This window comes from Terrapene carolina, unplaced genomic scaffold (assembly GCF_002925995.2).
Source record: "Terrapene carolina triunguis isolate 2854851 unplaced genomic scaffold, T_m_triunguis-2.0 Scaffold1018, whole genome shotgun sequence".
Lineage (NCBI taxonomy): Eukaryota > Metazoa > Chordata > Testudines > Emydidae > Terrapene > Terrapene triunguis.
This window is the reverse complement of record NW_020665369.1, coordinates 39,511-54,756: the sequence shown is the minus strand read 5'-3', so window position 1 is coordinate 54,756 and position 15,246 is coordinate 39,511. Positions and strand designations below refer to the sequence as shown.

Here is a 15,246-nt window from a genome sequence, read left to right as displayed (position 1 = left end):
CACGACAGGTCCTTTTATAAAGAAGGGAAACTTCAGCCTGTCAGAAACAAGCTTTCTTCAAAAGCTTACATTAGTTTATGCTTTTGAAAAACATTTACTTTACTTATAAAGTCGCTCTCTGAATGAAATACACCGTAGGCCTAATTCTCTAAAGCCATTAAGGCTGCAGTAAGTCAGTGAATAGCTCTCACTTTGTTGCATTCACACCCATCTGATAAAATTATTAAATATATGAACCAGTTGAGATATTAGGAATAAGTAATGGAAATTAAAAATGGTCATCAGATAAGTTCAATGTTTGTAATGGCTCAGCCATTCCCAATCTCTATTCAAGCCTAAATTGATTGTATCTAGTTTGCATATAGATACAATCAATTTAGGCTTGAATAGAGACTGGGAATGGCTGAGCCATTACAAACATTGAATCTATCTCCCCATGTAAGTATTCTCACCCTTCTTATCAAACTGTCTGTACTGGGCTATCTTGATTATCACTTCAAAAGTTTTTTCTCTTACTTAATTGGCCTCTCAGAGTTGGTAAGACAACTCCCACCTTTTCATGCTCTCTGTATGTGTATATATATTTCCTCAATATATGTTCCATTCTATGCATCCGAAGAAGTGGGCTGTAGCCCACGAAAGCTTATGCTCAAATAAATTTGTTCGTCTCTAAGGTGCCACAGGTACTCCTGTTCTTTTTGCGGATACAGACACGTCTGCTACTCTGAAACCTGCTATTTAACAGTACATTAAGTCCAGTTACCACTGCTGTGCAAAAGTATGTTGTTTGAAAAACCTATCGTTTTATCCACTGAATGGCGGGACCCATTATTTGATGTTTGAAGGGAATGTACCGGTAATCTAAAAAGTGATCTTTGGGACCCGGTGGCTCTTGATAAATTTTGAGAAAATAGCGTGTGAAATTGCTGAAGTTTGTATGGTAGAAATACCAGGAAAAGGTGTATGGAGGGAGGATATAGAAGGCTCACCTATTTGCTAATATTTCTATTTTTCCATCCCTTTCAGAAATGTTCCCACTGCCAAGAGCCAGGAGCCACCTTAGGCTGCTACAACAAAGGTTGCTCCTTCCGATACCATTACCCGTGTGCCATTGATGCAGGTAAGAACAAATAAGATTAAGAATATCTTACCCTTATAGGACACATATTGCCCCCAAAGTATTCCAGAGCACTTTACAAACTGTTATACTCTGAATTTCTTAACCCACCATGGGAATACAGTAATGTAAGGGATGGAGCATGGCAGCTGATAAAACAGAGCATGGCAGCACTTTGGAACAAGTTAGATTGAGAAATGTAGAAGAATCTTCTTGAAACTGCAGAAAGAATTTTAAATTTGTAGAATGAAGCTAAAAAACCTGGAATTTAGCCATGATATGGGAGATAAACCCCCTTTCCCTGTGAAAAATGGTCAGGCTGCTTAAGGACTCCCAATAATGAGAACCTCTGATTTTTCATGTCATCTGAAAGACAGCACCTCCTACAGTGACACGCTCCTTAGCAGTACAATTGGGCATTAGCCTAGTAGATTCCAAATGGAAAGTGTCACCTGCTGAGTCATAAACACCACTTCCAGTAGCACCTCATTTGTGCCCACACACATCTCTTATCCAAGCACTGACATTGCTCACTTCTGGTCAGCTATGAAAATATCAGCCTGAGTGGTATAGCTTTTAGAGGAGCTGCTCCTTTTGCTCAGTGATCAGAGTACTAGTGCTATCTGTGTGTGCACTTGTCCTTATGACAGTAGTGTCTGGCGTGAACATAGATTATTTAGAACAGTGGTTTTCAACCAGTGGTCCGGGGACCCTGAGGTGGGGGAGGGGGCAGGTTTCAGGAGGTCTGCCAAAATAAACCAGAGAGCAGGGTTAGCGTTAGGCTCCCTGGGGCCCAGGGCAGAAGGCTGAAGCCAAAGCCCGAGCAACTTAACTTTGCTGGGCAATTGCCCTGCTTGCTATCCCCTAAAACTGGCCCTTGCTTTTAATCTACTGGATATGCAGAAAAACAGTTGTTGTGGCACAGGTGGACTGTGGAGTTTTTATAGCTCTTTGGGGGTTATGGGGGGAGCTCAGAAAGAAAAAGACGGAGAACCTCTGATTTAGAAGACAGGATTAGGGTTGGGCATTTGAATGGTCCAAAAATTATTCATCAAATATTTTAAAGTGCTAATTTATTAGAACAGTAACAATGGTAACAAAGAAGAGTAAGCCCTTATGGTCTCCAGTAGACTTACCCTTAGATACATATGCCTAATTACAAGAAACAAGTTACTTAACTGAGTTATTTTAACTCGGAAAAATGCAAAACACTATTAAATGAAGTTCTAAAAAATGAAAGAATGGCACCATGATTCAATCAAAAAGGTAAGCAACTGCCTACATCAGGCATTCTTGCTAGAATATTTGACCAAGGTCAAATAATAGGTGGTCAGCTGACATTATTTGACTGATCGATTGACCGGCTTGCTAAACCTACACAGGATATTTCGTTGCAGGAGAAGGGGTGACTTTCCTGAACTTCATGTCTTCCTGTGTATGACTGTACAGCACCTAGCACAATAGGGCCCCAACCTATTGGTCCTCTACGTGCTACCACAATATAAATGCTAAATAATAAAACAGAATTAAAATTGCACTGGAATTCAGGGTTCTTTGACGTTGAATTTGATCCAGTTAAGGCCTCACCTACTGTGTGGTATGACACACACACTTTAAAATTACACACCAAAAAACTATGTTAAAAGGACTTTGTAATCTTAATAAAGTCAAGCAGTCAGAAGTTAGGAAATGCCTGAAGTAAAGTTGCCTGTACAATCATAATGCAGCTCCTTTCTGCATATGCGTTATGATACAGTATTTATTTACGAGATCGTACTATTTTTTTCCACAGGACCCCTGCCTTATTCAGTGCACAGAATGTATGGTGCTCACTTAATGAGTAGCTATTCAATATTATGTTTTCTCATTGTTCAGTGTGTGACTCCGGGCCTTATTTACTACACATTAATCAAACCCTGCTCTGCAGACAGAATTATTAATTTTCTCATGGGTTTTTCTGTGGTGCTCATCACTGTAGCATGAGTGTTCCACAAATGCTAATGAATTTATGTTCATATCACCCCGTGAGATGTGGAGTGTTATCCCCATTTTACAGATGGGGAACTGAGGCACAGAGAGATTAATGTAAAAAATGTCCACTAATTTTGGATGCCCAATTCGAGAGGCCTAGGACATGATGTTTCAGAGTACTCAGCATTATATGACACTTCATTTGTTCAAAGAATAGCTCACGTTGACATCAGTTGTAGCTGTGATTTCTCAGCTGTTCTTCAGATCAGAGCCCAATATCTCAAGCTACGCACTTGGAAAATGAGGAACGCCCAATTACTTGATCATGTGTGAAAAGTCTGGGTTAAGTGACTTGCCCAGCATTACATAAGAAAATTCTGTGGCAGAGGCAGGGATAAAATTCAGTTCTCCGGGGCAGCATTCAGCCACCCTAACTATGAGTCCGTCATCTTTCTTCCTGCTATTCCCTGCCTCTTTCCCTACACACCTTCCAGCTTCTGCAACATGAAGGAGGGATCCTATAAACAGTCTCCTCTACTACGCAGTCCTGATTCATCACTGAAGCAGGTCTGTGCTGTGCACTGGATGAGCATGGGTCCTGTGGAAAAAAAGGTCATCATGTAATTTAAAGCCTGTCTCATAATGCATATGCACAAGGAGGCCAAATTTGGCAACCTTACTGCTGTCATTTCCTAATTTTTGCATACTTGATGTTCTTTTAACATATTTTATGTGTAACTTCCTAGATCTTGAAAAAACAGAAATTCCATCATGTGGCGTCATAGTGACACACATATGTCGTTAGCAGGATTGAAATCTAGAGCCACCACACAAACACTTCCTGCTTGAGCTAACGGGTTAACTGAGAGTAGTGGTAGGTTGTCATACTCTGTGGACCAGTACGAGAGGGGGATGAGACACCTTGCAAATGGGTTTCACATATATTTGTAACAGCAGAGGAATGGTGAGACTCTGGAGTCTTGGATTCCATTCCAGGCTCTGTAGGCAAGTGTGCTTTATCGGACATAAACTCTTCTGCCCATTTCACCACAAGTGAGTCTTTCTGCCCCATCTTATCCAGCTAGTCCCTGTCCCAGTCCTGTATCTTCTCCATCTCCTGTCTCCAGCATCTTGCTTTATGCATGCTAGATGTGGATGCTACAGAAACAGTATATTGACACTCGCTGCCTTCAAATTGAAATGCTACACTAACAAGGAGGTAATCACCCAAATTTACAGCATAACTGTAGTGATACCTGATATCAATAAGATGGTAAAAGGAAATTTGAGTTTGTGTGACATGTGTTTTGGGTGAGTGGAGGAAAAGTGGGAGCAAGTTTTGCAGGGACTGGTGCCGAATGCCAGGGTCAGTGGGCACCTGTGGTGAGTGTGATTCAACGATGTGGCTGACTGGACGATATGTGGAATGGCATGTTTCACAAGGCTGTGTGAGGACATGTGGAGGAAGATTGCTGGCCCATGACTCCTATGTGTTGTGTTTACTGTTCGTTGTGATGTGACTTTATGGTGCTTTGCACTATGGTAATAATAATATGGAGATGGCTATTGTTAACGTTTCATCTGTGTTTAGCTTTCATCTGTTCAAATTTGTAAAGAACCACTGACGTCTGAGATAACTTAGTCCTAGAGACATCTCCATGGAAACAGGATCCTTGTTTCTTGAGATTTCACATCCACTCCCTCTATTTTTTTTTCTTCTCCACCTGGAGTCCAATCCTGATTGTTACATCACAGTTGTCTCCACAGCATCCATATTATGTGATATCACAAACAAAGGATATGTACTCCATAAACAGAATAACTAGCAAATGATGAATTCTTAAGGGACAAAAAACCCTCTTTGCTTGCAAATATTCTTTGTGAAGGGTAACAAACCAGAGAGAGAAAGAGAGAGACAAAGTACAAGGAGATATAAGCATAACTGTGTGTTAAAATCACCTTTTGTTATATGTTTTCCCTGACATACAGGAAAACCTGCTCAAACAAGGTGAATGGCTGCCTTTCCATCTTCCTCCTTGAACTGACCTTAGCTTGATGTATTGTTGTCTTGCTATCTAAAATTACCTCCTTGGAGTTGATTTTTAAAGTTTACTTGACTGGGAAATGAAATGTGTGACCTTAGGTCACCAGTTCAAATCCAGGCCAGGTTGGTAGTAAGCAAAAGTTTTTGCCATCTTAGGAGTAGTCAGTGGCAGTTGTGAAATGATCTCACGGTGTCTCTCCCATTCCCAGTGCGGAGATAAGTGTCCCTAACCTTTAACACTAATTACCACCGTTGGCATTAGTTGCCTCCAATGTTGGCATTTATGGCAAAAAAAGACAAAGATTGAATAATAGATATTGAGCTTTTCTCACCCCCACGCATGGTCCAGATCCAGGGCATGAGTTGTCTTGACAGGAAACAGTGTGTGGAAGCTTATACTGCCCGCTCCCATGTGCTCTTCCCATTTGGGAGATGAATGGAGGATTTCATCTGTCACCTGTGCTGAATTCACTAAAAGGAGAAAACAATCTTCTCTCTCTAATATTTTCAGGTTTGTTCTGATGGTTACTGTGTTGTACAATGATAATTCATGGTACAGTCTCATTGTGCAAAATTCCTATCTTCATAATGAAACAGTCTTTGCTATACTGCATTTGAAATTATTGCCCTTAGCGCAGGGATAAGGGTTTTCATTCTCTTTTTTAAATCTCTGAAGTAACTTAGGCTATTGCATGCTACTTCCTTTTGATTCAGGCCAGAGGCATTGATCTTGAAACTGAGAAGCGTTTCATACCAGCAAAGGAAACTCTGCTTGGGTGTCTAGAAAGTATTGCCCTGGAGCCCTAGGTGCTGTCTGTTAAACTCATCTAGCAGATTGGAACAGCAGAGAGCTGTAGTTATGCTACATACTTAAGATTTTAAATTAGCACATTTTATTAACCACTGTGCAACTTGCTGGCAATCTGGGGACATTGGAGAGGACACGAGGTCATAAATGCCTTGCTGAATTCTTACACTGGAGAGCCACCAAAAATATCGCAGTAATGAGATGCTGGCTGAGTAACATCAGGTATTTGGAGGTGGTGTCAAAAGTTTGACCAAGAGTGGGGCAGCGCCATAGACGACAATATCTGGCAGATGCAGCTGAACCCCCTATGTAGAGTGCACTGCTGCTTCAAGTTTTGATTGTGAAATGGAAATGTGGGGCACTTGGAAATCCCTAAGTAGAAGGCTGGAGCTCCAAAGTTTGCACTGCCTTGTTGCCTTTAGTGCACCCTCTTCTATGGATACAGTACTTAACGGTTCCAGGAGCTGTTAATGTAGCACCTCTTAACAATGCTAAAGTCACTTTTTAAAAACAAACTTGATCTGTTCTAGTGTCCTTAAAAAATGTGAAGTCATTAAACTGTCTTTTAGATTAGTGAAGCTTCACAGTTACAGAGTGTGGCAGCAGATCCAAGAGCAATATGAGTGACCCTGCAGTATATCAAGCATGGTGCCAATGAACAAAACTTGATCACTAGATTTGGGGCTGGAATTAAGTCACAACACACACACCAACTTTTTTCTGCCTCTGATATTTCAGGGACTTTGTGCTAAACATGGGGGGCAGTCACTTTTCTTCTGAAGCATAAAGCAGGGATAATATGCGAAGATGAGATGGGTGTATCTCAGGGGTTCTCAAACTGGGAGTCAGGACCCCTCAGGGGGTCGCAAGGTTATTACGTGGGGGGTTGCGAGCTGTCAGCCTCCACCCCAAACCTCACTTCACCTTCAGCATTTATAATGGTGTTAAATTTAAAACACTTTAAAATATAAGGGGGGGGGGGTCACACTCAGAGGCTTGCTATGTGAAAGGGGTCACCAGTACAAAAGTTTGAGAACTACTGGTGTATCTGGTCTTTCCTGACTTTGTATTTCTAAGGGTTGGAATCCATGAAGCCAGGAGAGATTTGTGGGTTTGCTCTGACTTTTACTCCTTATGCAGCAGTTAGGCGTTAGGGGAAATTTGGGGTTGGCATATTGATTGCAGTAAGGACAATATCACTCAGGTCTATTGGTAACTTAATTTACTAAAATATTCCTGAAACCCCTTTCCTCCAAAAAACCCCAAATAGTAATTCTAGAAGCGATCTCTGAATACAACATCTACCTGAAAGGTATGATGAATACACACACATTATGCAAAGTATACTTTTATAAATAAAATAATCAAATTGCTGTCTGTCTTCTCCTCTAGATTGTTTACTAAACGAAGAGAATTTCTCAGTGAGGTGCCCCAAGCACAAGGTAAGAGGAAACCTCTTCCCTGCTAGGTCCATTCAGTGCTGTCCTCCTCTGGGCTCTGTCTACATTTGTTTTAATGAAGTAATTTTATACCCAGATAACATGTTTTAGAGGGAGGAGATGCTTTTAGATGAAGCCGTGTGTGTGTGTGTGTGTGTGTGTGTGGTTCTGTGGGAGATGCATTTTGGGGGATAAGTATCTACCTAGAAGAATACAGATTGCTTAAGAAGATCTGTGAAGCCTACTGTATGTCTTTGCCATTTGCTGTCTAGACCTTCAGAGAGACTATATGAAACCCAGCTTAATTTCCTATCTTTTATGGTACAGTCAATACACTCCTTCTTTTTGAGTGCTATACTGCAACTTTTTGGTGAAGGTTCTTTCTGGGCTTTACCAGGGATGCAAGAAGGAAGGAAAAATATCTAATGGAAACGTTTTTAATCAGCTGTTGGAAGCAAGGACTTGCCAGAAATAGAAGCAGCTTGTCATAGTTCAGCAGCAGTTACCAGGTTGAGTACAGTTGCTCAGCTGATTCTGTTTCCCTCATGTCCTCAGTACAAGTTACTGAAGCATCAGCCTGTGTAACTAGGTGATCAAAAACGTCAGGAGGAATGGCGATTCTGGTGGCTAGCAGGAATCTATTTAAATTGTGTGAGAGTATAGACAGCACAACTTGTAATTTAGATTTTGGGAGGGGAGGATTCTGCTCTTTAGCACTTCAAGAATGCTTCAGAGAATTCAGTTACTCCATTCAGGTACTTGTCAGTAGCTCTCTTCTGCTGTGCCTTGGATTAGACTGACATCTGGTGGCTTCTGGTATTTTTACAAGGTAGTTCTGAAAGATAAAATCTGTGTAAAGGAGAAAAGTATATTGAGCAAGTGGTTTTGCCACAATAAGCTATTTTTATGTATTCACACTTTTTAAAAAACAGTGGTGGTTTGTTTTTTACGTTAAAAATTCAGATCCTGTCTAGCTTGGAAGACTCTAGGACTTTGGTTATCAATTTGTAAGCAATGATCAGCCTCCCTTTTTCTCATCCTTTCATTTAAAAATAAAAATAAAATTCTAGTCCTTAAAGTTGCAGAGAGAACCGCAGAAATGTGGAACAAGCATAAACCAATGTACTAATGCCTGCCTGAATCTACAGGCAGCCAAAACAATAATTGAAAGATGTGAACTGCCCCAACAGCTGGATGAAACTGGTGTCTTCTTTTTCTGACACTTGTCTAGTGTGATTGTGAAGGATCTGTAACGCAAGGATTTCCTGGTTTTGCTGTCCACTGACAAGACATGTTATAGCAGTGGTTCTCAAACTATGGTTTGGGACCCCAAAATGGGTTGTGACCTTGTTTTAATGGGGTCACCAGGGCTGTCTTGAACTTGCTGGGGCCCGGGCCTGGAGCCCGACCCCCACCACCCAGGGTCGAAGCCAAAGCCCAAGCCCACTGGCCAGGGCCAAAGCCCAAGCACGGGGGCTTCAGCCCTTGGCGGCAGAGCTCAGGTTGCTGCCTGGTGCTGAAGCCCTTGGGTTTTGGCCTCCCCATCCGGGGCGGTGGGACTTTGGCTTTGCCTCTCCCCACCCCCCCCACTAGGGGGGCAGTGGGGCTCAGGTGGGCTCAGGCTTCAGTCCCCCACTCCTAGGGTCATGTAGTAATTTTTGTTGTCAGAAGGGGGTTGCGGTACAATAAAGTTGAGAACCCCTGTGTTATAGGGTTAAAAAAATTAAAATAAAATAAACTTTTAAAGCTTTCCAGCATTCAGTTCTTGCAGATAGGTTTGGTTGGCAGTGGTGTATTAGTATTTGCAATGATGGTCCTCAAACTACGATAGGAAAACATTAAAACACAGCTGCCTTGTGACTAGAATGCAGTCTGTTTTATAAGCTAGTTGAAGGAACAGAGGATGGCAGTGGAACTGAAACAGGTACCTGATGAAGCTGTAAAAGTGTGACGTTTACTAACAGTAAGCCCAGGACAGATCTTTTGCCTATTTTATGGGAAGAAATTGGTATTCGTCATCTGCAGCTTCTCTTTCTCGCTGAAGTTTGTTCATGGTAAAGTTTTGAGTCACTTGTTTGAGCTCAAGAGAGAATGGAAGGATTTTCCTTGCTTGAATGTGGCTCTGCCCTTGCTGAATGCTTCACTGATCAGCATTAGTTTGCTCCAAATCTTCCTGGGAAGAATTACATGGGTTCTCAGCCTGGGGGTCATGACCCACCTTATCCTTCCAATATTGTAAATGGGAGGGTGCGGGGGCCAAGCTAGAGATGGTTGTGGGATGATCCTGATATGGAAAAAGCGGTCTTGATGTGGAAAAGGCTGAGAACCACTGTGTTAAAATGACTCACTGGAGAAAAAGTTAAACTGTGAATTTGCGAGAGCCAGAAGGGTGAAAGTTGAGTAATTGAGAGAGGAAGGGACTTTTAGTTAGACGTTTAAAGCTCTTTGCTTTTTGTTAATATCTGTTTAACCTCAGTAGCTAATTAACACTAGACACTCCATCTCTTTAAGTGAGGTTTGAGAGCTAACTTTATAAATCCTCTGACACATCCAGTAGGTGCTCCAGCAGAGCCAGGGATGGCCGTGCTCAACATTCCTGATATTTTTAGGGTTGAGTAACAGTGTTGGGGAGAGAACTTTTAAGCCTCTTGTATAGACCATAAAAGGGCACATGCCCAGTGTTTCAGAAATCCTTTGCAAGTCACCTTTAAAGGGTTCTATTGAGAAATTTTGCTTTTTCTGTGAAATTCTGTATATATTTTTTTAAATTTAAAACCAAACTCTCCACTCTTGCTTAATGACAACTCTTGTCATGGGGAAAATCCTGTCTGAAAATCTGTATAACTCATTCCAATGTACTGACTTTTCTTTCTCTCTTTCATTCTCTGTGTGCCTCTCTTTCCCTCCCCTGTCTCTTGCTTTCCCTCATATCTCCCTGCTCCTCCTCCTTTTGGCTTGGTTCATCAGCCCCTCCTTCCTTGCTCTCTTCCCTCCTTGCAGAACAAGATGGTGAAAGGCAGTCTCAGCACAGAGCAGTCGGAGCGGGGGTGAGGGGGGAAGTGTGCTCCTGGGAATGGAAATAAAAGCAAGCACAGGTGAGTTGGGGGAAGGACTTCCAGTTCCCCCCATGCCCTCTCTCCACTTCTGTGGGAGAAGTTGGGGCAGTTTGTACACACGCAGAGGTTATAACTGGGATTGCTTTGATTTTTGTTCCTCAGTTTTCTTCAGGCTAGTGGTTTTATTTTTGTATTTCTTTAGCAATTCCCTCTGTTTACAGGTGAAGGGCAAAGCTTAATAACTGCCCTCCTCTACTGTTGCTGGATTTCACCCAACTCCCATATTCAGTGCCAGAAACGTCCATTCATACTTTTGTCTCTTCCATGTGCGTCGGAATCTGGCAGAAATTTTTCCTTAATTTTATGGAACCTAAATAGTGAACTTCCAAAAACCAACCAACCAACCAACAAACAAAAAAACCAACCCCACCACCTCACTTAGGTGTAGGATTGCCACCTTCTTAAACTTTGTACTTGGGAATAAACTAGTCTTATTGTACTTACAGTTTTGTAACATGGATGTTGCCAGGTCAGAATGTAATTGCATTGATATTTCAAAATGATTATAATTGTGCAGTGATTATAGTCTTGCAAGCCTCTCGCTTTTAGCATGCAGGATACCTCTACCCAAATTGGGGCAAGAGGTGATCCTTACTAGGGACCTGTTACACTCTCCCCCCTCCCATACCAAGCCCTTTCTCCTGCCTATCCAACCAGACTGGAGCTGAAGTAGGTAGAGTCGTATCTGTGTGGCCACAATATCATGAATCTCTAACATTTATCCTTGTATTTACTTCCTTACCATTGTTGGTTACCAAAATGCAAAGCCATTGAGAAATGCACTTCCTCATACCCTGGCTCTGCAGAATATTCATTTAGTTATCTAGATAGCTTGTAGATCACTATCAATATGCAGCACACCCAAAATCAAAGGTCATTGCTATCTGATGGCAGCTTGGTGGCCTAAGGCCATGTCCATACCACAGACCTTTATCGATATAACTACGTTGCTCAGGGGTGTGAAAAATCCACACTCCTGAGTGATGTAGTTATACCAACCTAACCCCTCATATAAACGGGAGAGCTTCTCCTGCCAATTATAGCTACTGTCTCAGGTAGGTGGATTAACTACGCTGGTGGGAGAAGCTCTCCTATCGGTAGGGCCCTATGAAATTCGCAGTCCATTTTGGTCTATTTCACAGTCATAGGATTTAAAAAATCATAAATTTCATTATTTCAGATATTTAAAACTGAAATTTCTCGGTGTTGTAATTGTAGGGGTCCTGACCCAAAAAGGAGCTGGGGGTGGGGGTCGCAAGGTTATTGTAGGGGGCGTTGCGGTGCTGCTACTCTTACTTCTGCGCTGCTGCTGGTGGCGCTACCTTCAGAGCTGGGTCGCTGGAGAGTGGCGGCTGCTGGCTGGGATCCCAGCTCTGAAGGCAGAGCCGCTGCCACCAGCAGCGCAGAAATAAGGATGGCATGGTATGACATTGCCACGCTTACTTCTGCGCTGCTGCCCATAGAGGTGGGCACTCAGTGAGCAGCCGCCACTCTCCAGCCTCTTAGCTCTGAAGGCAGCAGCGTGTAAGGGTGGCAATACCGTGACATCCCCCATCCCAAAAATAACCTTGCGACACCCCCCCCCACACACACACACACACACACAATTCCCTTTTGGGTCAGGACCCCCAATTTGAGAAACACTGGTCTCCCCTATGAAATCTGTATAATATAGGGTAAAAGCACATAAGACCAGATTTCACAGAGGGAGACCAGATTTCATGGTCCGTGATGCACTTTTCATGGCCTTAAATTTGGTAGGGCCCTACCTATCGGTGTAGGAGCGTCTTCGCTAAACTGCTAGCAGTTGCGCCACTATAATGCTATACGTGAAGACAAGCCATAAATGAAATGAGTTTGCAATCTCAAAGTCCTATTGGAGCAGGTGTCCCCAGTCACCCCCGAGTTGGCACTAATTGGATCTCTTGACCTCATTCCATTGCTCATTTGCATTACCCTAGTCTTGCTTGCCTCTATCCCTTTTCCCTGATTCTGTAGATGAGAGTTGCTCTTTTACTTCTACTGCCTTATCTAAGGGCTTGTCTACACTTACCGGAGGGTCCGGCGGCAGGCAATCGGTTTTCTGGGATCGACTTATCGCGTCTAGTGAAGACGCGATAAAATCGATCCCTGATCGCTCTGCCGTCGACTCCGGAAATCCACCGTGGCAAGAGGCGGCAGCGGAGTCGGCGGCAGCGGTCGACTTTCCCCCGTCCTCACAGCCAGGTAAGTCGACCTAAAATACGCAACTTCAGCTACGGTATTCACGTAGCTGAAGTTGCGTATCTTAGGTCGGACCCCCGCTGTAGTGTAGACCTAGCCTGAGTAAAGCTGTTTCCCCCTTCTTGACTCCCTTCTCTTCTCAGCCACTTCCCGATAAGTCTTGCCTTAAAACCTTCCTTATTTCTCTAGTCAAGTGACTACAAAGTGGTTTTTGTGGTATTTTATATGAAGGAAGTGAGATTTAATAAACTGTTTTGTATTTTATATGTGCAATAGCAGCAAACAGCTAGTATTTGGTATTAGGACTCTGTGATGTGGCTGTTGGCTTGGTTTAGCTCAGCTCGTCTGTGATTTTTAGTACTCTTACATTCTGAGACTTTCATTAAAGAAAAATAGCCATTCAAACAAAATTAACCATTAATGTATTTATTGTCAATTTTTCCTAAATAGTAAAGATCATCAAGTTTTTTTAATTCAACTTTTTGCCTTCCATAAAGTGTAAATGATGGTGTGGCTGAGAAATAATTGGGTAATGGTCTAGCAGTGTGTGTTGCTGGTGTCTTTTGCAGCTCTGTAAACCTGAGCAGACATGGAGCTGGCTTCTTTATGATAATCAGGGTGGACTGTTTAAATAAAAGCAATTTAAATTACTGATTTTAATCATATTTTAAATCAGTAACCAGGAAACCTTGGTTAAAAGACTAGATTTTAATCTTGTTTTGCATTTGTACATTTTAGTTGTTTTGCTAAAGAGAGGTTGATTCTGGCCGGTAACCATTAAAACATTCTGATTTGCAACTATATAACCTTTACATTAAAACTTGTGCTTCTTTTTTCTAACCAGGTGGATATACTGTATCTATACACATTTATTTAAGCGGTTATATAGCTTAACTTGCATTTATTGAGAGTCTTAATTTTTACATTTTATGATAGAAAATGGTTGAATGAGCATTTCTTATTTATTAGATTAATTTTTTACTTGTTATTTGTGTTAAACTCTATTTGGATGGAAATTAAAATTCAATTAAAACAGCATTTTTAATGTATTAAATAGAATCACCTTAAATGTGCTTGATACTTAAGGGAAAAAAGTTTATCTAAAAGTTTATAAAAACATGTTTTAGATGCAAAACTATCTAATTTATTAAAGGAAAGTGTTGTCTATAATAAGTAGATTGAACTGATTGTTTCTGGTCACTATGCCATTCAAGATTTTAGAACTAGGAGATCTCAACCTCTCACACCTAGTTCTTATTCATAGATTGGAAGAGGAAGACAATCTTTCCTACTTTTTCAATTCTGACTTCGTTTCTTAACTTAGAATTAACTAGTAATTGAATTGAACTAGTTGAATAAAGTGAAATGAGGAAGATATTGTCTACACCTGCAAAAGTGGCTCCTGCTCTCAAAAGTTGTTTAGCAGTACAGCAAAGTCTGGTTCCAGGCCTTAATATAGGTTGTCAGTTTCAAGTTTAATTTTAAATGTTTATTTTAAAAAACAAACCTTATTTAATTTACATTTTTTAAAAATTGTTTTTAATTATTTTTAAATTATTTATTTTGATAAACCCTGATAACTGTTAGATCTTTGTTTTATAAGACTTCAGGAGTCAGTGAACATTAATGTGCCCTTAATTTCTTTTCATGTGGGTTTTTCAGTTTCAAGTTGCTTAACTTGTAGTCTGTTCTTAGAGGAAAGTAACTGCATAGTTTTCCAGTGTTAATCCCCTTTCGCAGGGCAGTCTAGTCTGAGTTTCATGCTTGATCCGTTTTAAGTTCCAGGAGGCAGATACCTGTCATCTTAGCTTTATAAAGTGCTTTGTACAGCTATGGTGCTCAAAGTATTAATAATAATAATAATAATAATCATTGTATTCTGTTCCTCCCCTCCTTCTAGAAGTTCCCCCAGTAAGGAAGCAATGGATCCAGGACATTTGCCCTTGCTTGTGACAAGCCCTCTTAGGTGAGGGGAAGGATTAGGGTGTGAGAGAGGGGAAAACGGTTCTTCTGACAACTTCTTTCCCCTTCCAACTCTGCCTCTACCTCTCCCCTCCCCCAACATTCTTCTGCTCCCCATGGGAAGTTGTAGGCATGCCTCTCAACCATCCAACCTGCCAATGTGAAAAATACGCCACCACAGTGCGTGACAAACGACACTGGTGTTTTGTTGTATGCCACACTGTGACGGGTTGGATCACAGAAACCCCCTTGGGAGCTGCCACCCGATGTGCCAAGACTACCCCTGCTTCTGTTTTCCCTGCCAGCTCAGGACTCCAGCACCCCGTCTTGCTGAATTAGACACTCCAGTCCACTTCAACACAGACTCAGGGTCTGGATCACTTGTCCCAAAGCTGCAAGTTTACCCAAAAACAGCTCACAGGAGTGTGCTTGTCTTTAGCACTCAGATGCCCAACTCCCAATGGGGTCTAAACCCAGATAAATCCGTTTTACCCTGCATAAAGCTTATGCAGGGCAAACTCATAAATTGTTCGCCCTCTATAACACTGATAGAGAGATATGCACAG

General features: G+C 41.8%; 1 protein-coding gene across 3 annotated transcripts in view; it reads left to right on the top strand.

Moving 5' to 3' along the window:
- The window catches only part of TCF20 (transcription factor 20), a 111,214-nt gene that overhangs the window by 91,772 nt on the left and 4,196 nt on the right, over window positions 1-15,246 (top strand). The window contains exons 3-5 of one of the 3 annotated variants that reach the window (XM_026661342.1): window positions 1,027-1,120; window positions 7,333-7,382; window positions 10,347-10,474. In XM_026661342.1, coding sequence (XP_026517127.1) covers window positions 1,027-1,120; window positions 7,333-7,382; window positions 10,347-10,430 — 228 coding nt within the window. In that variant the 3' untranslated portion in view covers window positions 10,431-10,474. The remainder of the gene's footprint in view (window positions 1-1,026; window positions 1,121-7,332; window positions 7,383-10,346; window positions 10,475-15,246) is intronic. The other 2 variants (XM_026661340.1, XM_026661341.1) reach the window with 2 other exon arrangements.